This window comes from Heliangelus exortis, chromosome Z (genome assembly GCF_036169615.1).
Source record: "Heliangelus exortis chromosome Z, bHelExo1.hap1, whole genome shotgun sequence".
Taxonomy (NCBI): domain Eukaryota; kingdom Metazoa; phylum Chordata; class Aves; order Apodiformes; family Trochilidae; genus Heliangelus; species Heliangelus exortis.
The window spans coordinates 12,325,663-12,349,917 of record NC_092454.1 but is presented as its reverse complement, the minus strand read 5'-3'; the positions used below and the strand labels follow the sequence as shown (position 1 = coordinate 12,349,917).

General features: G+C 39.4%; 1 protein-coding gene across 11 annotated transcripts in view; it reads right to left on the bottom strand.

Annotated features, from left to right (window-relative positions):
- RAI14 (retinoic acid induced 14) overlaps positions 1-24,255 on the bottom strand; it is an 86,071-nt gene that overhangs the window by 4,443 nt on the left and 57,373 nt on the right. For 3 of the 11 annotated variants that reach the window (XM_071732250.1, XM_071732251.1, XM_071732254.1), the window contains 12 exons: positions 17,919-18,007; positions 16,123-16,187; positions 11,701-11,758; positions 11,168-11,238; positions 9,717-9,823; positions 7,452-7,630; positions 6,800-6,828; positions 5,744-5,830; positions 5,021-5,107; positions 4,333-4,393; positions 3,864-3,982; positions 1,812-3,335 (listed from right to left, as the gene is read on the bottom strand). In XM_071732250.1, coding sequence (XP_071588351.1) covers positions 1,812-3,335; positions 3,864-3,982; positions 4,333-4,393; positions 5,021-5,107; positions 5,744-5,830; positions 6,800-6,828; positions 7,452-7,630; positions 9,717-9,823; positions 11,168-11,238; positions 11,701-11,758; positions 16,123-16,187; positions 17,919-18,007 — 2,476 coding nt within the window. Of the gene's footprint in view, positions 1-1,811; positions 3,336-3,863; positions 3,983-4,328; positions 4,394-5,020; positions 5,108-5,743; positions 5,831-6,799; positions 6,829-7,451; positions 7,631-9,716; positions 9,824-11,167; positions 11,239-11,700; positions 11,759-16,122; positions 16,188-17,918; positions 18,008-24,255 lie in introns of those variants that run through there. The other 8 variants (XM_071732252.1, XM_071732253.1, XM_071732255.1 and 5 more) reach the window with 8 other exon arrangements.

Sequence of the window (24,255 nt, the reverse complement as noted above, 5' to 3'; positions counted from 1 at the left end):
AGAAAAGGTGGGCCATCTCCAGAAGGAAACAGGAAAGGGAACAAGGAAATAGTCATGGAAATAGGGAGAAGGCTGAGGGACTCGATGCCTCAGTATTCCTCTGTCCACACCACCCAAGTTGCAGAAGGCAAAGGCAGGGACAGTGAGAAGGCAGATCTGCCCACTGTAGCAGAGCAGCTGTGCAAATGTCTAAAGAACCTGAAAGGTCTGTGGGGCCTGACAAGATCCATCCTCAGCTCCTGAGGGAACTGGTGGAGAAAGTTTCAAAGCTGCTTTCCATCATATTGAAAAAGTTGTGGCAGTCTGATGAAGCTCCCACCAGATGAAAAAGAGGAACATAACCCCCATTTTCAAAAAGGGAAAAAAAGGAAGACCCAGGGAACTACAGGCCAGTCAGTGTCACCTCTGTGCTGGACAAGATCATGGAGCAGATCTTCCTGATGGCTCTGATAAGGCACAGGTGGTTGGTGTCAGTCAGCATGGCTTTGCCAAGGGCAAATTGTTCCTGAAAAATATGGTGGCCTTTTATGATGGGGTAGCAGCACTGGTGGACAAGGGGGGGAGCAACTAAGATCATCTACCTGGACTTGTGCAAAGTACTCAACACTGTCCCACATGACATCTTAATCTCTAAATTGGAAAGATATGAATTCAATGGATAGACAACTCAATGTATAAGGAGTTGGCTGCATGGTCTTACTCAGAATAGTGGTCAGCTGTCTGATGCCCAAATGGAGACATTCAATGAGTGGTGTTCCTCAAGCATTGGTACTGGGACAAGTGCTGTTTAACATCTTTGTCAGCAACACAGACAGTCGAACTGAGTGCACCCTCAGCAGATCTGATGACACCAAGCTGTGCGGTGTGGTCAACATGCCAGATGGAAGGGAGGCCATTCAGATGGGCCAAGACAGGCTTGAAAGGTGGTCCCATGCCAACTTCATGAAGTCCAGCAAAGCCAATTGCAAGATCAAGCACATGGTCAGGGCAATCCCAAGCACATTTAGAAGTCAGGCAGAGAATGGATTGAGAACAGTCCTGAGGAGAAGGAGTCGGCAGTACTGATTGGTGAGAAGCTCAACATGAGCTGTCAATGTGCACCTGCAGCCCAGAAAACCAACAGTATCCTGGGCTGCATCAAAAGAAATGTGATCATCAGGCAAGGGAGGTGAGTCTCTCCCTTTCCTCTGCTTTTGTGAGACCCCAACTAGAGTATTATGTCCAGCTCTGGGGCCCTCAACAGCCATGGAACTGAAAGAGTGGAGCATGGAGAGAGTCCAGATGAGGGTCACAAGGATGATCCAAGCTCCAAGGGCTGGAGTACCTCTCCTATGGAGACAGACTGAAAGAGTTGGGGTTGTTTGGCCTGAAGAAGAGAAGGATCTGGGAAGACCTTACAGGTGCTTTCCAGTACCTGCAGGTGCTACAGGAAAGCTGGGGAGGGGCTTTTTACAAGGGCACATAGAGATATGACAGTGGGTAATGGTTTTAAACTTGAAAGAGTATAGATTTAGGTTGGACACTATGAAGAAATTCTTTAGTGTGAGGGTGGTGAGACACTTGTACAGGTGTACTGTATACTTGTACAGGTGTACTTCCATGCCTGAAGTGTTCAAGGCCAGGTTGGACGGGGCTTTGAGCGACCTGGTCTAGTAGGAGGTGTCCATGCCCATGCAGGGGGATCTTTAAGGTCCCTTCCAACCCAAACCCATTCTATGATTCTATGATTAAGTGACATATGAATCATCCTACATGTTTTGCAGTTTGAACAGAAGTCATGTACTACCCCTCCACTGTAGGGAATCACTAACCTTTTTATCTTTATCCTCTTCTAGTTTTGATGAGCTTTCAGAACATTTTTTCATTTCAAGAAGATCTTCTTGAGCTTGCTGGTACTTTTGATGAAGACCAGTCACCTCCTGCTCCTTTGCTTCAAGCAGAGTATGCATGCCTTCTTTCTCCTCTTTCAAGAGCAAAACTTCATTTCTCAGTTGCATTGCATCTAAGGACACATTTTCCTTCTCTTGGACTACAGCCCTCAGTTTAGATGACAAAACACTAACTTCACCCTCTAGCAACGACTGAAGCTTTTCGTATGTAGCCTTGGGTACCATTGCTTCATTAATTGCCGCTTTCACTTCCAGTAATTCTTTTTGTAAGTTTCTTACTTCACTTTCCTTGTTGGTAAGCAGTTCTTTGAGCTCATTTATTTCTTCCTCCATTTCCTTTACAGTATTCCTGAGTGCATTCATCACCTGATGGTGTTCAGTAATTGGCACAGAGTTTTGTTTCTGAGCATCCAACTGTTGCTTTAGCTCTTCTGCTTCATCTAATACTTTTGTGTACTGGGATTTCATTTCTGATAACTCATTCTCTGCCTTGTATTTCAAAGAATTTGTTTCCTGCATCAGTTTCTCATGTTCATCTCTAGGAATGTAGCCCAAAGCTATGTCATCTACAGTTTTTCTCTTCCTATAGTCTTCAAGCTCTGTTTGTGCTTCCTTGTACAAATGAGACAATTCACTGAGTTGACTGTTAAGCTCATCTATCACTTTGTGCATTGTATCTTTCATTTCTCCAGCTTCAGCACTAGATTCCAACTGTGTCTGATTTGCCAGCTTGTCCTGTAGCCTTTTAATTTCCTCTTGCCCTTCTTTGTACCTCTCAATCAACAATGCCTTCTCTTGATTAATATTATCAATAACTGAACAATATGAATTCTTCATTTCCTCACACTCTTCCACAAGCAGTCTGCTTGCTACATTCTGCTCTCTTTCTTCAAACTTTTTCTGTAACTCTCTCACTTTCTCTTTTTGTCTTTCACTTTCCTCCAACGCTCTCTTCAATTCTTGCTTAAGCTTTTCAGCTTCTCCACATGTAACTTTCAACATACTCAGATCAGAACTGGTATCTTCACTTTCAGAGGCAACAAGACACAGCTTCATATGCCTTTGTACCTTCAAAACTTCTTCCACAGCTTCCTCATACCTGTTTTGAGTTTCTTGGAAATTCAGGTTAAGAGCAGAACCATTTTCTGAAACATCTTTGCTATCTAAATGATCTGTTTCTGTGACTCTAGACTGGACCTGAGATTCTATGAGCTTTCTTCTGGCTTCAGAATTCTCCGATTTCTTCTGCACATCCTTTAAGTCTTCCTTGAGGTACTTCACTTTTACTTCACTGGGGCTTGTAAATTTTTCTTGAACTTGAGCGGCATTTAATGTGGACTTCAGCTCCTGAGCTGACTCATTTTGTCCATCTGCTGTTTGCTCAACCTCTGATTGGTTTGAATGATAGGATTCTATGGCTGAATCCACTTCTCTAGGTGCTCTTTCCTGTGCGAAAAGAAACATGAACAATTGCACATTAAAAACAAGCACATTACTATATTTTAGAATACAGTAAGCAAGGAAATCTTGACATATCCTATAGAGACAGAGAATTTTAGAAATTCATGATAGAAATTTTTAGAAAAAATCAAAAGCTCAGCTGCTCCCATTTAGTTATCAGCAGCAAGCAAAGGTAGGAAGTGCCAGAATCCTCTGAAAGTCCGGGCTGATCTTCATGGGCTGATCTCCATGGGCTAATAAACAAAGCTATGCAAATTAAAATTCTGGTAACACAGCTGTTAACAACATCTTTTAGAAAGTGGTTATCATAACAAACAAAGTTAATCAGTAATTTATGGGAAAAGTGAGAAGATCAAAACACTGATTTAATCCTTTGGAGCAGAGTATCTCCATGATCTTAGCACCAACAAGCTGGTTAAATTATCTGCACAGTTCACTTCTTTACAATGGCAACCAGCTCTTTGTTCTGCTAGAAGATCAACAGAGCACTAGAACAGCACAAAAATACACCACCTGTAATTTGTCCTGCAGCTCCTTATTGTGCAACGTCAAAGAAGCAATTTTTGCTTGCATCATCAGAAGTAGATCTTGCTGGTCAGCTTCAGAACTCACATCCAATAAACTATCAGCACCTTTGGAGAAAAAAAAAAAAAAAGATGTGAATGCTTTCAAAAAGCCGAACTGCTAGCTAGTTTATTATAACTTTTCAAATGAAACAGTTTGATCCCATGACCACAAATAGTGTGCAAGCACACTGTTCCTAGAAATATTTAAAAAAAAAAAGTGTTAAATCACCCAACAGAAACAAGGGGTTTTGGTGGGGAGCTTGTAGCAAATTCACAACACACTACTCCCAGTACTTACTGTTTTCTCACATTCTAGGCAGAAAGGCACAAGAGTATTTCTCACCACTTTTCGACACTACATACTACCTAAAAAACCTAATAAAATATGAAAATTAGTATTAAATGTTATAGTATACCTGTTTTGCTGTCACTCAGTCTGTCTGTATTACCTCGATGCAAGGAGCTGAATTCTTCCTGCTGGGATACGAAAATAAAATGGTTTCACAGATATATGCATATATGCATATATAAAGCATAAATGAAGCTGGACAATTCACCAAAGAGAAGCATTGACAGTATAGAACTTGCTGGACAAAACCTAGGAAAGCAGGTTTCTTCCATTTTTGGTGTCTTGTTTAATTGCTGCATGGGGCCAGTATTTCAAAATATGCTAAAGGCATTTAATTTCCATTGCCCAATTCTCATTAACTATTAATGAAATATGGGCAACTAAGTCATAGATAGTTTGGAAGGCTGTAGTCCCTGTGATAAATAATACCAATCTATTGTGATGTATTTTAAAAATACTGTAAGATAGTCAGAACACACTTAATCTCACAACTCAATACTTATTTTCATAACCATATTTCTAAATACTGACTAATTTATTACTAATTCTATTTACATAGTCAGTAAACATCAAAACATTCCATGCTTACTTTATAAATTATATTGAAATAGACTTGGATTCCTTTTTATTCTTAAAAATCAGTTAAATAAACCATAGGAGACTCTGAAGTCAGCAAAATAGATTATTAAATAAAGTATATGCTTAAAATACTATACTTTCCTTCCCTAAGCCACACAAGAGCAGAAAACTGATACCTTGCACACTTGATCAGCAAAGAAAGCCTGCCCTTTTCCAGTCATGGGAGTGGAAGTTGATGAGTGTGGAGAGGACAAATCACTAAGCTGTAAAAAATTTTATATAGAGGTATATATACATGTGTGTACATATAACTACCTAAGAGTGTCAGCATATATAGACATACATATATAAAACATACTTTTCTCTGCACTGATGTGAGTCACAACTCTGGGTTAGTTTCAAAGAGTAGATCTGATTATTCAGTGCCTGAGTCATTATTACACATGTACATAGCTGTTATACAGGTAACATTCCAGTTTAATGTAAAATTAGCTGTTAAAACTGCATTTTGAGACCATATATACCTATTTCAGTATTTCAATTTCATATGTATGCATTCGTATAACAATGTGTACATATATATGGCTAAAATACACACTAATATTTACTTATGGAAGTCAACAAAACCAGGAAACCTTCAACTTTAAATGGAAGAAGTAATTGTCCTGTAAAATTCATACGGTTGTTATATTAGACCATGCTGTATTTCAAGTGATGTTGCTTAGGTAACCTAACCAACATGTGCTTTTGTGGTATTATCCTAGTGTCTGGAAAAGCACTCACAGTAAAACAGGTATACAAAGTAACAGTGACAGCACTAATACAGCCCACATTGTTCACAAAAGGTTCAAAACATTTTTCATCCACTATATGCATCTCAAAATTGGTCTTTTCTTTACCTGAATAGGACTGATAGGAGGAGGTGGGGCTTTGCGTTTTTTTGGAGTTCCACTTCTTTCTGAGCTTAATTTAGAGCCTTGATCATGCTGAAAGTTTCACCAGCCAGAAAAGGTAGGTTTGTTAGTTTGGTTAGTAAAGTCCGAGCAAGTTGTTTTATAAAAAACCAAAACAAACAAAACCCCACATTAATACCAACTTTAGCAGCTCATGCAGTGGTTTTTTTTGTTTTTTTTTTTTTTTTAAATGTAAAGACTATGTCTCTACTAACAAAAAGGTATTAAACATGCCTGACAGTAAGATTCTGCCCCCTTGTAATCCATGCTTCAGTGAAACAAACAAGATTTAGTGAAAAAGCAGAAACTTACAATAGGTTTAGCACTAGTGATCTGAAATAGTTCCATTTGTACAGTCCAGACATGCCATTCTTAATGGCTACCATCTTCCCTGTCCACAAATTTCTGCCTGTACTCCCAGAAAACCCACCTCTCCAGTCAGAGAAGGAATGAACCAATGCATTGCACCCTCGTCCACTTTCCAGCCACCAGCAGGTCTACCAAGTTCTACTTCAAGATATGTTACTAAATAAAAAATGTAAGAAACTAATTGTGTAAATCTGCTGGGATTCCCACAGGTGGGGATCTCCAGTAACATGTAACCACGGATAACCTTTAATTACAAGTTTTGGAAACAGGTAACTTTACTACATGATCTTCTCTACAGTGTAAAGAGACAGGGAGTCCAAAAGCCAAGTTCCTGCTTTACACATGAGACAAGTGGCATATCTTCCCAGCACCTGTGTGCACAAATACACAGGCTCTTCCCTTTCTTTTCTCACTGAGGATGCTGACTGCTGCTACAGAGAGAAGCTCAGTCTAAAAGCGATGGTCCCGAAACACATTTCTTAAATAAGCCACAAGAACCTTTCATGTTAGCTGTCAATGGCAGCAGCATCTCACAGAGACTTTTGCTACTGATAATGTCATGTCATTTACTGTTTTTTCTTAAGTTACAAGTCTATCCAGCCTAGGTATTTTTAAAACCAAAAGTACAAATACCTGCTTTGCTTTCGTCAGTGACTTTGTATCTGTGAAGCAGAAAAGAAGTGGAAATAAGTTACCTGCCATTGCTTAAAAAACTCCAGCTCTACTTCCCACACCATAAACACTTCGGCTTTTGAATTCCTGTCTGAAATCTGAGAAATATACTTTAATTTCCAAATTCTACTCGAACTACATCCTTTCACTGCTTCTTTGTGGTTTCATAGTGAGAGAAAAATTTGAAGGACTGACAGTTATTATTCTACTATTGTCTTGCAAATTAGTAAGCTGTCTGTTTGACCATGAAACCTTCTGTCTGCATTACTTCCTTCCCCAACACCCCTCTGAGGAGCTGTATGTTCACTTACTCTTTCACATAATTAAAAATGATCAGTTCCAAACATAATGCAAGACTTCATGATGCTGCTACATCATCAGCTTACCTTTTCTTTCTCTGAAACACTTTTTTGCCCTGCTTTATCTCATGATAAACATTAGCATCCATAGCAAAGACAGCATTTTCCTCCTTTTGGTAAGCCTCAGGCAGAACATCTTAAAGATGGCTTATAAAGCTTTTCAAGCTATCTTATGAAGTAAATTTGCTCATTACTAAATGTCGGCACAGCCATTTCAACAACTGACAAACTGCAGAGTGGCATCTCTTACATACCCACATCCTGAGATAACTTTGATGACAGGAGATTCTGTATTCCTGTATTCTCAGAGAGTTTGGAGTAATGCAGGGCCGTCTGTCCAAACCCATCTACTAAACTGACATCTGCACCTTTCCTAAGGAAGGCTTCCACCATGTTAAGGCTGCCAGCTTCACATGCCATCATCAAAGCAGTTCTGGACAAAACAAACAAAACACACAGAGAGTAAGTGTCAAGGGTGTTCTCTTTAAGCAGCCACTGATTACTTCAGGAAAAAAAGTGTGACAGTTATTCTGCAATAAAGTCCAAAATTTTATGAACGTGTTCATTGAAGCATATATTAATTTCTTCTTACAAACACCTCCTGGCCCCTCCTCTTCTTCTCCATACTCCTCAGCAGGACCTCCTACAAAGACCTAGAATGCTTTGCACAGGTCTCCAAAAGTTTCTAAAAATTGATTTCTAGGCTAAAAGGAGAGACACAGATAGAAATGGCTGCAGGATAGAGTCAGACTATTAAATCTCACTGCCACACTCCAATTACAGCTCTGCAAGTGGTGGTATAATGGATCTACTCAAATTTTGCAGAGAAAAAGAAAAAACCCCAAACTACTAAAACATTCATTGCAGCACCATGAATTTTCTCTCCAACCCAGGGCAGCTAGATAGAGTAATGATAGCACACAGGAGTGTTCTCCGAACACTATTTATCTGTTTTTCTCAATTATCTGAAGGGGTCATATGAGATATACAGAATAATTATGAACCCAGACAAAAACCCCACCTTTCCAGTATGCTCTGATATTGCTCTGCTGCTTGGGTATAAGTCTGCCTTCACAAGTTGAAAATATTCCTAATAGGTTGGCCAAGTTCACTGGCAAACACTTTCCTCAGTGTAGATTTGAAACTAAAAAGTTATTAGAGGTAATATTTTCTGGATATAAAGGCTATAATTTCACTGATGGATTAAACATACTCTTTGTAATGGTGAGAACTAGAGAAGTGATGGCTTTTGCAGTGCTGTTCTAAAAGGCAGTAATGAGTGGCAACTTGGATAACACCTCAAGAATCACAGGGATGGTTTTAGGTTACCAAAGTAATTCTCTTAATCTGGACAAGATAGGACATTTTCCTAAGGTTTTCAAAGGTTATCCTCTTCCTCTCCTAATATGGTTTCTCTGTTTCAGTAAAAACTCAACCACTTCTGTGAACACAAGATGCAAGAATACGCATTCTTCTTACCAGAAGGGAAGTGAGAAGCGATATATTCCATTCTATAAAATTTTCTTACTTCTACACAAATACTTCCTTAAAAGGAAAATACAAAAAATGCAAGCCTGACCTATTTATGACAGAAACACATTAATTCAATTAAACACTGTCTGTTGATTAAACATTAAGACATCAAGAGAAAAGCAGAGGTTCCAGAGTGGTCAGCATCAAAGTACTGATGAAGCAATTCAAACCAACCAAGGTGATAAAGGTGTTTTCTTTACACAAGCTAAAACAAAGAGTGCAGTAATAAACTTTAAACTGATAAAAAACAAGTTAGGGCCCAGTCTTATCCTCCCAGGTGCTGCCAAGGAACAATATGAGCATTGTACAATAATCAAGATTGCTATCAGGTGCACGTGCCAAGTCTTCTCAGCATTCTGCTTTACTTTCACAGTTTAACCGACCTTTTATAAAACAGTCTATGATTTTCAAAGACTCTTGACCTTTGTCAGTATAATCAACACGAGTACATTTTTCACCACAGAGATGTTTGTTTTTTTAAAAACAGTTTTCTGACACACACACATACACACACACACAATTAATGCAACGAATCTCTAAATAGCACTTTCTAAGATGACAGCATCTCCACTTTGTAGCTTTACTGTATTTTTCTCTTGCTGCTGGGGCTGCAATTATGGTAGAAAGAAGAACCCTTTAACATATCACTCCCAAGTAGAAGTCTGAGCATCTAAGTTGGAGAAACTAACTCATGCCAAGAAGAAAGCAGCTTTTAAAACTGGGACATGTACAAAGTGATGGGTAAATGCTATCAATCAGATTCTTTTAGGAATTATTTTAAAATGGGATGTACTGCTTCAGTAGCCCAAGGGAAATCTTACAGACACATATAGTTTTATAATAGCAGTTTCTGTTTCACCTTCTCAACAGTCAGGATATGCTGTCTAGTACATAAGGCATTATTTCACCTAAAAACAATTATTTTTGGAGGATTTGTGAAGAAAGCTTAATCTGATGGTAAAAATTAATATGTTAAGCTGCTGTACCTTCCATTTTTATCCCGAGTGTTGATGTCTGCTCCATGATCCAGAAGGTATTTGCAGACTTCAGTATGTCCATTTTGTACAGCAAGCAGCAGAGGTATGTTTCCATCCTGGGAATGCATTTAAAGAACATATGAACAATAATCCATCCACTTACAAATATCATTTTTAGATTTAAATTTCAGCCATAAACTTCTATACAGCACAAACAATGCACTATCAGGACATTTTTCTCATGTACCACAAATGTAATCAGGTTTACATGAGTGCCCCTCTTGAACAAAAAAGCATTAGGAATGGGAATGTTGCTGTTTGTAGTCCATTTGCTGTTTAATACTATAACGTGGTGATTGTGCAACTATGCAAGACTCTGAAGTAGCACCACAACAAAAAAGGTATTTTTAATTAAGTACAAGTCAAAAATACAATATTTCATATAAACATCCAGTAACTTAGAAGACACCTTTCAAGGTCATCCAGTGTTTCTCCCCATTTGCTCTCAATCCAAAGCTAGGCAAACTTCAAGTCACAGTACATAACTCAGACCATTGTGTAAGCAAGTCTTAAGCATGACCAAAGCCAGCGATACCATGATGTCTCCATGTTCCCTAGTTAGGTTCACTGCCATGATTGCTTCTCATCATTTTGTCACGGACCTCTGAGGCTGATCTGTCTCATTCTTACATATGATCAACCTGAGGTTGCTGAGGACATTTTTAAGATACTCACTCCTACAGCCTTAAGTTCTTAGGACTGAACAAGTGTTTTCTGCCTTTAAAAGGCAGCTGAAACTATAGGTCTAACCTCTGTGACAGATTTTTATATTAGAAAGACCAGATTAAGGAGGAGATAGATTCAAAGTCAAAACTGAACAAGTTTAAAGATATTTTTCCTTTTTTTTTTTTTTCCTTTTTTTCTTCATTTCTGTCCAGTTCCTCTCCCTTTATCATCACAGAGTTTTCTATCAGGCAGTTGCAACATGCCCAAAAAACAGAACTGGTTATTTGTAGACACTTCATAACAGTGAATGTTTTATCCCTGAAAATTTAGGTTACATCAAATACATTTTCCCCCCCATGCTTATTGTACTCTGGTGGGGCTTTGTGAGCATTTCACAGCACTTGGTCACATCATGAGCTTTTCCCAAAGCTTACTGGAGTAAATGGAAAGACTTTTAATCATGTTTCTGAATATAACAGAACTGATTCTCACTACTTGCACTAATGCCTCTATTTAATGAGTAGCAAATCCTTCCACCACAGTACTAGACTGTGAAGTACTTCCCCACCAATTATATGGGAAGCTGCAAAAAGAACTTCCACTCTTAGAGAAATCCAAGAAGAAATATAAGCATAGTATTGCTTTTAACTGCTACACCTAACCATTGACCAGGCATGAAGGGCAGTAAAAGCTCTGAGGTATTGGAAGTGCACAATGGGATAAGAGGTACATACCAAATCTTTGACATTAATTGGACATTTCTGTTCACATAGAAGTTGTACTGCCTGAAGACAACCACATGCAGCTAAAAAAGAGACAAGTATAGAAGTCCATTAAACCCCACTTAACTAGTGTTCCACACTTCCACCTGCAATACATAAGCATTATAGTGGGGTCCAAGAAAAACAAATTAAGTTGTATTTCACTCTTTTAAGAAGAAAGGAGAGAAGGAGTAAAAGGATTAACAGCAAACTGTATTCAGAAATACAACCAATACTCACAGTCCAAATCAGTGAAATAAAAACCAACCTAATCTTAAGTATTACAATAGCTCTGCCCTTGAAAGTGCAAGCTAAGCTTGTTGCCTCTAATTCACTAAAATTCAGTATTCATAGTATTTATCTTAAAAAATATCTGAAACTTGTAAACCATTGGGTAGAGTCATTAGATTTATGTACCTAGAAGCTAAAAAGCTCTACCAGGCTGAAGAGCCAGGAATATCAGGCACAACAAAGCAGGCAGTACAAGCTTTTAATAAGGAAGTTACCTGCATAATGTAAAGCTGTTTTCCCAGAATTGTCAGTGCTGTCTGCTGGACATTTGCTCTGCACGGTTCAATAAGGAAAAGGAAAAAAAGCAATTAGAAAAAAGCACCAAGAAAACAAAACATATGTTTGATGCTAAGGACAAAGTAGTGAGCATCTTTAGAAAAGTTTCATAAGCTACTCCAGAAAAAAATACTGAAAGACACATCTTTTCTCTCTGTCAGTCTGGTCTCTCCTTTCTTTGTGTCAGCTTATACAGAAGACAGAGAAAGCACTCATGGTAACAGAGACATCACTGAAAAATAGAAGCATTAACAATCCAGTGATATTTTTTTGTACTATAAGCCATCAGCTACTACTGATCCATCTAGAATTTAAAGTAATAAATAAAATAAATAAAAAATATTCAAATTTCATCTTTACGAAGACTTGTTTTTGTACGGATTTTTGTTTCGGTTTACAGCAAAGAATGAGAATCAAAGAATAATTTAGATTGGAAAAAACCTTCAAGATCCTCAAGGCCAACCGTAAACCAAACACTGCAAAGTTCACCACTAAATCATGCCCCCAAATGTTACACCGACACATCTATTACATCCTCCCAGTAATGGTGACTCCACCACTTCCCTGGACAGCCTGTGCCAGTGCCTGACAACCCGTTCAGGGAAGAATTCTTCTGCATAACCAATCTAAACCTCCTCTGGAACAACTTCAAGCTGCTTCTTCTTGTGCTATCACTTGTTACTCTGAAAAAAGAAACCAACACCCACCTGCTACAACTTCCTTTCAGGCAGTTGTAGAGAGCAATTTGGTCTCCCCTCCGCTTCCTTTTCCCCAGGCTACAAAACCCCAGGTCCCTGACATGTTCCTCACAAGAGCTGTTCTCCAGACCCTTCACCAGTTTCATTGCTTTTCTTTGTAAACAAGAAAGGAGCGTTTCTTTGTAAAACAAGAAAAGAAGATAAAACCCTGAAATAATGGGCTTCTATAAGAGAAACATTAGAGCTCTTGATTTTCAAACGCAGCAATGCCACCAACACTTCTATGATTTTTTTGGAAAACAGGTTCACATAGATATTACCACACTCTGTAACAGAAATGTTAAGATTCTGCCTTTCTAAATTAAGTATTTAGCCTGTTTTTATTCCGCTCCAGCATGTCAACATTAGACATTATCCACAGGCACAGTTTATATCACCAAGCTGGTCAACAGAAACAAGAAAGCAAGTCAAACCCCATGAGTTATGGCAGAACCTTACCAATGGGCTTTGTATTTTCAAATTTATTCAGAAATCTGCATATTTTAATAAAATTAGCAAAATATCAACTAAAGGACTCTACGATTGTAGCTGGTAAATGAATGGTCAGCAGATACTTGATATTAATACACCCAAGTGCCGAGTTCATCTTGCTGCTGCATGCAATACCATCACTGACCGCTTGATGTCACTGTTTATATAATAAAAAGGTTCATGTCAGCAGGAGATATTTGCAATAAAATCCCGAAGGGGAAAGCCTCAATGGTCAACGTTAACAGTTTCCAGGTGTGGAGGAATAAGGGAGTCAGCATGCAACGAGTATGGAGGCTGGAATCTGTGAAACTGGATCCAATATTATCAGAGACACTGACAGGGCTCAGTCACAGGACAATTGGAGCTCTCAGCCTGAGGTAACCAGGGAAAAGCAATTTAGAGGCTGGGATATGGGATCCATTCTCTTTCTGTACCACTACACTTGAACAGGGTTATATTAATTAATCTGCAGTCTGAGCCATAGTCTTACTGACAGTCTTACTTACTTAACCCAAAACTCCTAAAAATCTGTGTCATTCCTCTAATCACCACCACAAAACTCACCTGACTTTCTGAAATGGAGCCGAGATTGACCATCGTACCAATGCACATCTTCAGCCTCAAGAATCTTATCATAGAATCATAGAATCATAGAATCCTAGGGGTTGGAAGGGACCTCGAAAGATCATCTAGTCCAACCCCCCCTGCCAGAGCAGGGCCACCTAGAGTACATCCCCTAGGAACGTGTCCAGGCGGGTTTTGAATGTCTCCAGTGAAGGAGACTCCACAACCCCCCTGGGCAGCCTGTTCCAGGGCTCTGTCACCCTTACAGTAAAAAAATTCTTTCTGATATTCAACTTGAACCTCCTATGCTCCAACTTACACCCATTACCCCTTGTCCTATCACTGGTCACCACTGAGAAAAGCCTAACTCCATCTCCCTGACACTCACCCCTTACATATTTGAAAACATTGATGAGGTCACCCCTCAGTCTCCTTTTCTCCAAACTAAAGAGACCCAGCTCCCTCAGCCTTTCCTCATAAGGGAGATGCTCCACTCCCTTAATCATCTTAGTAGCTCTGCGCTGGACTCTTTCAAGCACTTCCCTGTCCTTCTTGAACTGAGGGGCCCAGAACTGGACACAATACTCCAGGTGCGGCCTCACCAATGCAGAATAGAGGGGGAGGAGAACCTCTCTTGACCTACTAACCACACCCTTTCTAATGCACCCCAGGATGCCATTGGCCTTCTTGGCCACAAGGGCACATTGCTGGCTCATGGTCATCCTCTTGTCTACCAGGACCCCCAGGTCTCTTTCACCTACACTGCTCTCCAGCAGGTCAGCCCCCAACCTATACTGGGACATCGTGTTGTTCTTCCCCAAATGCAAAACTCTACACTTCCCCTTGTTGAATTTCATCTTGTTCCTCCCTGCCCAACTCTCCAGCCTGTCTAAGTCTCTCTGAATGGCAGCACAGCCTTCTGGTGTGTCAGCCACTCCTCCCAGCTTAGTGTCATCAGCAAACTTGCTGAGGGTACATTCTATACCCTCATCCAAGTCGTTGATGAAGATACTGAACACCGGTCCCAGTACCGACCCCTGAGGGACTCCACTAGTCACGCCCCTCCAACCAGATTCTGCCCCATTGACTACAACTCTCTGACTCCTTCCTTTCAACCAGTTCCTGACCCACCTCACTACCTGATCACCAAACCCATACTTGATCAACTTATCTACAAGGATGCTGTGAGAGACGGTGTCAAATGCTTTACTGAAATCAAGATAAACCACATCTACCGCTCTTCCATCATCTATCCACCTAGTAATTTCCTCATAGAAGGCTATGAGGTTAGTCAAACATGATTTACCCTTGATAAAACCATGCTGACTGCTCTTGATGACCCCCATGTCCTTGATATGCCTGGAGATAGTGACAAGAACAAGTTGTTCCATCACCTTTCCAGGGATGGAGGTGAGGCTGACCGGTCTATAGTTACCCGGGTCCTCCTTCTTGCCCTTCTTGTAGACTGGAGTGACATTTGCTACCCTCCAGTCCTCAGGCACCTCTCCTGTTACCCATGACTTATTGAAGATGATGGAGAGTGGCCTAGCAATGACCTCCGCCAGCTCCCTCAGCACCCTTGGATGCATTCCATCTGGACCCATCGACTTATGGATGTCCAGATTACTCAGCTGATCCCTAACCCAATCCTCATCTACTATGTCAAACTCTTCATCTATCTTGACTACTTCTGGGGTTAAATGAATCTGGGGCTCATGCGGAAACCCTGCAGGAGTAAAGACAGAGGCAAAGAAGGCGTTCAGCACCTCTGCCTTCTTTATATCCTCTGTCACCAGGGCTCCCAGCTCATTCCTTAGTGGGCCAATATTGCCTCTAGTGTTAGTTTTGCTGGCTATGTATTTGAAAAAGCCCTTTCTATTATCCTTAACCCGACTTGCAAGGTTAAGTTCCAAGGAGGCCTTAGCTTTCCTAATTGCCTCCCTACATCCTCTGACAACATCTTCATCTTAATCTTTGTCTTCCCTGTTTTCTTTCCCCAGTCTCTCTACTCCCTCTCTAAATTTTTAACCCATCACTGTCCTTTGCCTCATTTCACTAAGGATTCAAGTATTTCCATATTTTAGCACCTAAGCTATTTTGATTTCTTCTCCCTTTGACATCAACCTTGACAGACATTTCTATGGTTAAAATCAGACAGAAAGCATTCCAGAGGAACAATACAAAAAAAAACAACCTCCACAAGTGAAAAATCATTTTCCCCTGAGTCACTTAACCCATCTACTTCCAACCCATCTGGCCAAACAGACAAACACAGAAGGTTAGACAGAAGCTGCAATCTGCCTGAAACCCAACTCTGCTATGTCAGATCAGCTGCATACAGAAAACTGTATGGACCACTCAAGGAAGATAGCACATGTTTTTTTAACATCCACTCACAGTGCCTAAAAGGGCTTTAGACTCAAGCACCTTTCTGGATTGCCAGGAGACAAGACAGTAGTACAGGAGTGTGATCCAGATTATTAGCAGGAAATGTGTCAGGCTCTAGTGGAACCAGACTAGAGAAAAAAAAACAAAAATGTCAAAAATCAATATTAATTTTTAATTTACCTGAAGTAACCTTTTAACACAATCAGAGTGGCTGTTCTTTGCTGCCAGATGTAAAGCGCTGTGCCCTAAATGAAAAAAAGCAAAGCAAACTTAACTATTCAATCACCCCAAAGCACAGGAATAAACTCTTCCATGACAGGCGAAATTTTGAATTATCCATCTTGATCCCGTCATGACACATGAAAAGTAAGGGTAGAGAAAATAAAAAGTAGAATGTATTTGTGACAGGCCATGGTTCAGATAGGTAACATAATAATCTTAATGCTTGCTTTCATATAAATGAATGACACAATGTATCAGACTATACCTTGGCAAAGGTTAAGTCCAAGATTGCACAATTAGGTTTTGTTTCTGAAAAAAAGTTTTTCTACTGTACTCAGCTACCTGCCACATGTCCTCATTTCTTCCATTTGGTAATGAAAAATACATCAAGCACCAGGAGCAAAGCCATCCAAATTCACCAGTTACCACTACAACAAATAGGTATCATTCAAGGACTGCACAGAGAACATTACTCAAAGCATAGGCCTACTTTGATTTGTTATTCACAGATTCTCTTTTTTGTTAACTTCTTTAAGATCTGTGGTTTTCATATTTAGCTATGTGATACAGTGATTTATTGAGTACAGATTTATGATGAAAGAGTCTGCAGTGTCTCCTCTAGTTTCATCTTACAGACAGAGCATTCAAAAATTTAAAGAGGTCAAGACTGTAAAAGAATAAATTATCCACATAACTAAGAAAAGAAGCAGCCAAGAGGTAGCACTCAGCACAGACAGAGCCACTTGTCACAGCAGAATCCCACTGTACATAATGTGACTATTAGAGAAAAGGCTTTCCCTAATGAACACTGGGTCAACACTCTCAGGTAAGAGCAGACAACCTCCTATCCTAACAACTAATAAATCCTGAGGCAAGGTGAAGTATGAATTCTGAGGAGCTGTCTGTATCAGGTACATATATTCTCGTATCACTATGTGTATCACCTTCCAATATCACAGACATGTTCTTATAGAGGCAAATAATTTTCATGTATAACAAATCCCCTGAGGCTGCAATCGGTGCCAAGACAGAACCCAGCATTTACAGATCGTTATTGGAGAGACAGAATGCTGACAGCTCATTCAGGTGACTTGACTACCCAGAGAAAATGCTGGGCACAGGTTCCACAAATATTTCAACTGAAAACTTTTACGAGGGGTTTTGCCAGATGCAAATTCAGCTCATTTTTCTAGTAGAGTCATAATTAAGGCAATGGACTTGTGAGGGCTGAGACAGCATAGGTAATAGGTCTCAGGTCTGATTTGGCCTATAGCAGCTCTTCTCACTATCCCATAATCCTGAGGAAATGTCTTACTGCAATTCCTGTACAATTAATGGGTTTCTATAGCTTGGATACACATAAAGGCAACACAGAAAATCTTGATTTAACCTATAAAAAGCCTCAAATGAAGTAACAAAAAAAGAGGTAGGGGAGGGTTTTGTGACTTGTTGGATTTTGTGGTTTTTTTTAAATTTAAATGAAAATAAAAATTGAGCAATACTCTTGAATCTGGAATCCACTATACATGCTGACATTTACAGAATAAGACCAAAAAGATTAAAAGCTTTAGAATCTGAATTCTCTGTGCAGAAAAGCAAGTATGCCTAAACTTGCAAGTCTTACAACTTCTTTTACCTATACAGGATGTGGGGAAAAGCAATGATGTTAAATATGGAGTTAAACTCTGTATGTCATGAACTGTCTTGGAAAACTGAATGTATTATGCTACATGTGTAGGTTCACAGAGGCATACCTGCACCATCTTGGGCTGTCACATCTGCACCGTGTGTCACCATGATCCTGAGGCATTCCACATGCCCCTTTGTGGCTGCCAGGTGAAAACTGGAAGAGAGCATTTACATGTCACTTGCCTTTTATTAAGACCTCTTTTCCTTTTCATTCACAAACCAAGTACTGTCAAGTTCTCCCCTCCCAGTCCTCAGATCTTTTGGCACATGGCCACTGCCTACCAAGAAGACTGTAACTCTGAAACTGAGCAGGAACATCAAAGAGTTTTTGTAGTCATACTTTTACCCAGGCTGCTGTCTCATTAACCCACGCAATATACCTTATTAGCATCTTGTCTCACCCAGTTTCTAAACTAATATAATTATGCAATATATCCCCACAGAATGCCTGGGCTTGAAGAATTAATAAGGAAAACAGTCACAATAATGGGCCTTTTAGAATGGGCTTAGCCATTCTAGTGACTTCTGATTTCCTCCTTTGAATGAACAGACTTTATCTCCTCTAACAGGTTATTCAGCTCCTCAACAAACTAAATCAAGTTGTGCTTTTGCACTGCCCTTTACAGAGCTCGTCCTTCTTCCATGTAGAGAAGGAAAAATACCCTTAGTATTTGCCAGTATCACCTGGAGAAATGAAAACTACTGGGTATTTGTGGCACTATGCTAGAGATTCATTCTTTCAGCTTCTGGTTTTCCTTTTCACCTCATGCACTTGCTTATTTGGTCAGTGGGAAATTGCAGAGATTACCAACCAAACCATAGCAGGATGGTCTTAACAGCATCAGTTATCAGAGAGGTAAATGCAGAACAAAACAAATAACTTATACTGAATTCAAGCCTTTCTACAGCTGAAGATTCATGCTTGACATCCTTGGTACTTCAAGATTTACAGAAGCGGCCCTAAACACATGCTGGTAACTTAATTTTGCTGGGAAGCAAGAGCAATAGAAAAGCTTTTTAAAGGAGAAATTGTGACAAGATCAGCAGGCTACTCTCAGGATATGTACAGGCAACACAGGCAACACATACTTTTCTTGGTTCCTACTAATATTAGCTTGACATACAGAGCTATTTTTCAGTGGTAGTGGTAAAAAGCAATATCCAAGACAAAACACTTCCAAATACCATTAAACTGCATGTGAAAAGACCTTCATCAACATGCCCCAAGCTGAAAAAGCCAATATTCCCAGGATGTTTTCTAACATCTTTTAAAGGAGACATTCATTTTTAACATCATACACCCCTGTGGTAAGGATATTTTTGCCCAGAATCTAAAAGGAGCACCACAAATCACAGAGTCACACCAACTACTGTATTTAAGAGTTTACATTTTGAAAACTGCTTCCTTTAAATGCTAAACGAACACTGAAATATTAGCCTGCTAACCAGAGAAACCAGGAATGAAACATATTTTTGGCACACAGCGTTTGAACTGCAACATTGTGCTTCTCTAAGCTGTAGACTTCTTGAAAGCCCTGAAGGAAAAAAAAAAAAAAAAAAGCTATGGATAAGATCTGAAAAGGGCAGAGAATAAATCTAAAGAGGAGAGCTCCTTGAAGAGTCTTTCAAGTACAGCAACTACATCACTTCCTTCAGGGAGTCCTTCCACACTGCTGCTGATTGCAAATGACAGAAAAGGCAATGCTTAAGCTTTGAACCATTCTTCACAAATATATAAATACCCTGTGTTCTCATCCTCTTCCTTAGTAATGCCATACAAAAACTGAAGAGTTAACACTTCCAAGAGTATTAAAAAGCCCTGCTGCTGGATGTTCTCCTGTCATTCAAAATCAAAACTTCATGCACTTGGTGACCAATGCAAAGTTGTGTAAACATTCTTCCTTAGAAGAAGAGGTTTCTCAGGGTCTGGGAAAATGGCTAGGGGAGGGACAGCTAGGAATCTGTCAAATTCCAGCACCTCTATGTTAGCCAGCACAACATACCAGCAAATACTGAAACACGTTCAGATACATTTGTGTAGACACACAACGCAATCAAAGTCACTTAAACATCAGGAAGGCTGTGAAGCACACACTTGGTTCACTTAAATTTGTCAGCAATTGTAAGAATAATAAATACCTGAACAATAACTTCGCTAAATCTGGGACACTGAAGTTTTATTATCAGACTGCATAGGACGGTGCCAAATGCAACATGAACACACAAGTGCAAAAGTTTTATTTAGTTAAAATTCAGAGTGCAAGGAAAGTATCAATCAGAAAAGAAAAAACTTAACCCCTTTCAGGCTAAGCATCTATAAACACATCAGCTCCACCAACCCCAAAAATTTCCATAACAGTTCTTCACAAGCTGTCACACACACAGATGCTGTTTCATGTGGCCAAAAATACCTTCAAGTAAGGAAGGGCCAATTAAAAACATTACTTCTTCCAAACTGATGGGATTAAAGAAACAACATCTATAAGCACTATGTGAAAGATAAGAGAACATGTATGAAGAATGTAAAGATATAGAGAGAAGCTACATGGAGAGTCCTGTCAAAAGAGAGGATGATAATGTTTAACTCTCATTCATTTACACAGTGACATAAGCCATAAAGCACTGGGCTGCTACAGCTCCTTCCCAATTGTTACTGCTACCATTTCTCACATAACCCTGTACTGAGATTTTTTTCTTCATCATTTAAAAGAACTGGGAGAAGAATGGAGTACAGGGCTAGTTAGCTAGTGGTTTAGTCAACAGAAATGGAAATCAGCCCTGCCCCAGAAGAATGGAGAATGACTGGGGTGAACAAAAAAACCCCACCAAAACCAGAACACTTCAGAAGTAGATACTGAGGGCTCCTGTGTAACAAGGGGGCTCCTGAAACAATGAAGCCTGTGGACATTCACTTTAGTACAGAGTTCCTCTTTGAAAGCTACATAAACTTTCCTGAAATATTTGAAACAAAATCTGCAGGTTTCCAAACAATGAAGTCTGCACCACCTGGAAGCCTTAAGCAGTGGTGCATTTCACTTCCATCTTTCACAAATAAACTTCCCTTGATGTGAAAGCAAACAACTTTCCTCCCACTTCCTGGCTGTTTGATTACTTAGGCAAACAAAAACAAACATACAAGCCTTGATTTGGAGCAAGGGCCACACTAAGGGTTAGATTCTCATTCAGCCTAAAATCCCATTACAACATAGTTCATTTTCCCTTCAAAATAGATAAGCCTGTTACTAGTCAAAGACACATCCTTATACCCTACCCTGAACTGATTAGGGAGAGATTCTTCCATTGCTATTTTTCCTGAGAGGTGGAATAGTCTACTATAACTGTCTCCAGAGCCTTCAGTACAGAAGAAGACCAGCTATTCTTCCCAAGGGTTCTGTCATTGGATACAGAAGTGAAGTCAGCAATTGAAACCCAGCTGATAAATATCAGTTGGTTAACATTTTTTTCTACTGGGAAGTTACAGGTCTCATAACTACTCAATCCTTAACAAGAGAAAGAAAAAAAATTATTCTTTGGGAGGAACACAAAGCCTAGTTGGAGTAAACAGGCCTTGAGAGAAGAGCAAACACATGGCAAGATTTTATCAGATGCAAGGTTAACTGGAAAACAGCTGCAAGACTATTGCCTCAATGTCCTGTCAGGACCTCAAATTTCCCAAACAGAAATGTAACTCAAATAACATTTTCAAATGCACTGACAGAGAAAAGCTTGATGACCAAATGTTTGGTGACTGAACAGTGAAGACAGCTGTGTGTGACATCCCTGAACTAGTTTTAAACAGATTTCATACAGATAAGAGATGCTAAGTGGTGAAACACTTGCAACTAAACAAGCCTTTCCCTTATTCAGGACAAAGGACCTGTTCCAAGTTTTGGTTTTTAAGTCAAGCTAGCAAGCGAATGGAGTCCTCTGCGATCAGTCTGAGCACAAGAGTTCAAGTAAAGCTGGTCTTTACTAAAATGCCAAGAATTAGTGCTTCCAGAAATTATTTAAATGCCAGACAGTCTAATGCAAACACAAAAGGGCTGTAATTTTTACTGTTTTGTACACATAGAACATTTATTTAAAAACCATTTCACCACAGGTGAAGAATAGGATAAATCTCCATTAGAGGTTAGACTTGTGAAAACAGAGCTAACTGAGCTTGCTATGGTGGTGTCAGTGATAGGACATGGGTTTGACATGTCCAGGTTCTCTGCATAACTATTTGCACAGCTACATTCTGAAAAAATAGGTATAATCCTCTTAATGTTATTTTTACATTTTTTTGGCTTAAAACAACTGGGTGGTCCCTGCATATAGTGAAAATGTCACAGAACTAAAGCGGAGCATGATAAAATAAGAAAAAAAAATGAAGCCCTAGTTAAAAACAGTAACCTTCTAACTAGGAAATTATGAAAAGAAAAACAGAAGAGGGAAAAAAATATTAAAGGAAAACTACAGCAGATCAGGGGGCTACATCTCTCTCTGTTTGGCAAGGTCACATCCCAGAGTATCTTCGGGGCAGAATTAGCATTTTATGTACCACAGATATTCTTCAGGGCCTGAAAGCAGTCTGACACACTACTTACCAAAAATCTAAAGCAATTGGTTGAATTATGGATGCTAAGTGTTGTGTTTCCTATTATGACAAACATGGAATTAAGTCAACCATAAGCAAGCATATATTGCTATTGTTCTCTGCCATCTTAATCTGAGTTTTTTGAAAATATTTTAAGTGGAAGAATGTTTGAAATACACTATGAACTCACATACACTCAATGCCAAGGTTTATTTTGAGTAAAAACATCCCTCCCCAAGGCAGATCATTCTTCTTCATTTTCTAATTCATGCCAACTCTTTGTTGACTTTTCAAAAGACTTACTTGTCTGCCAGCAGTTTGATGTTCTATAGTTTCCCAGCTGACCCATACCTTCACACAAAAAACCAAGACTGATAAAATAAAGACACAGAGCTACTTGGAGTCCTTGTAATGCTGACTTTAAAAATAGAAAAATGAAAGATACTCAACCTTAGCTACTACCAGATTAGACAGGAGAGCAGTTTGCCAGCTTTCTCAGTCAGAAAGAGACCCACCAGTAACCTGGTGGATTTTTCATACTGATTTGTGATTTTACACATTACAGAGGCAGCTCCTAGCTTCTACAGTGTTTATTATTATCCCTGAAGGCTGCAATTCCCACTTCAGTAACAACAGCAAAAATAAATACATCAGATGATATCTGGCTTTTGATTGTTTTCCACCACAGGCTGAATGGCAGAAGTGCTGGAGTGCCTGAGACCAGACCTGGAGGAGAAAGGGCCACAAGCACTGCTGAAGCAGCAAATTCTGTGCACGAAGGAAGTGCCTGCTGTCACTCGGGATTAAGTCCAGTGTGACCTCCTCTTGTGTGTAGCACGAGAATTCTATTTACTCTTCTGTGAATGGTTTAAGATTTTATCAGCATGAAAACAATGACAAAAGTAAGCCTTTCTAACAGAAACAAATTTTTTACACATTCAGAATCTAATTCATGGAAAAATTATCACCTTCAGATACAAAGACTGGGATCCCAGAATGGTTCTGAAACTGGAGGTGTTTTCTGCCTTTCTTTGACAAGCAAGACAACTTGTAGTATCAGGAAAGTACTATCTGTTCCAGCAAGGATTATACTTCTATGAGCAGCACCTGCCAAGTTCTGCTTCTTCCTTGCATCAGCACATATAAGTAGATTCCCGTGTAGCTATTGAACTGGTAAAAGAAACAAAACCAGCTGAAAATCAAAGCTTCCTTCCACTCCTTCATCACAGACACAGGTGCATGCACCCTGTCAGTGCAGAAGGAACAGGAAAAGGAATTTTGGCTTAAACCTAAAAACTAGGATTAAACTATGAATGTTCTATGCATGTTTCCCTGAGAAATCCACACAATCTTTCTCTTGATGATGCAGTCAAGAAAAGATAATGTCACTCCTTTGAGAAAATATGTCTTAGGATCAGCTAGTCTTTTAATTATGAAGGAACTATCTAGATGTTTGGCAAATTATACTGCCTTAAGGCTACAGGTCAGTACTTACTAGGTTTTTTTTTAATTAGTTGGGGTTGTTTTTTTTTTATAAAAACCATAGCTTCGCACTGCATCCATTCCATCTCCTCCTAAGGGTGAATGTAATAACTATGGCTTTTCATTAAATGCTGGAAGTCCATGTCATCCTTCTGTCACACACACATACATGCAGCCACACAAGTGCAAAAATCGGCTTAGGAAAAACAGTTGTAAGAAATACATTTTGTTTTTAAGCCAGAGTTGGCACTATTACAAACTTAGTTTTCTAAGTGTTCTGAGTTTTTAGACATTTAAATCAATGAGTTGCTACTAAAATCTTCTGGAATGCAGGCAGATTC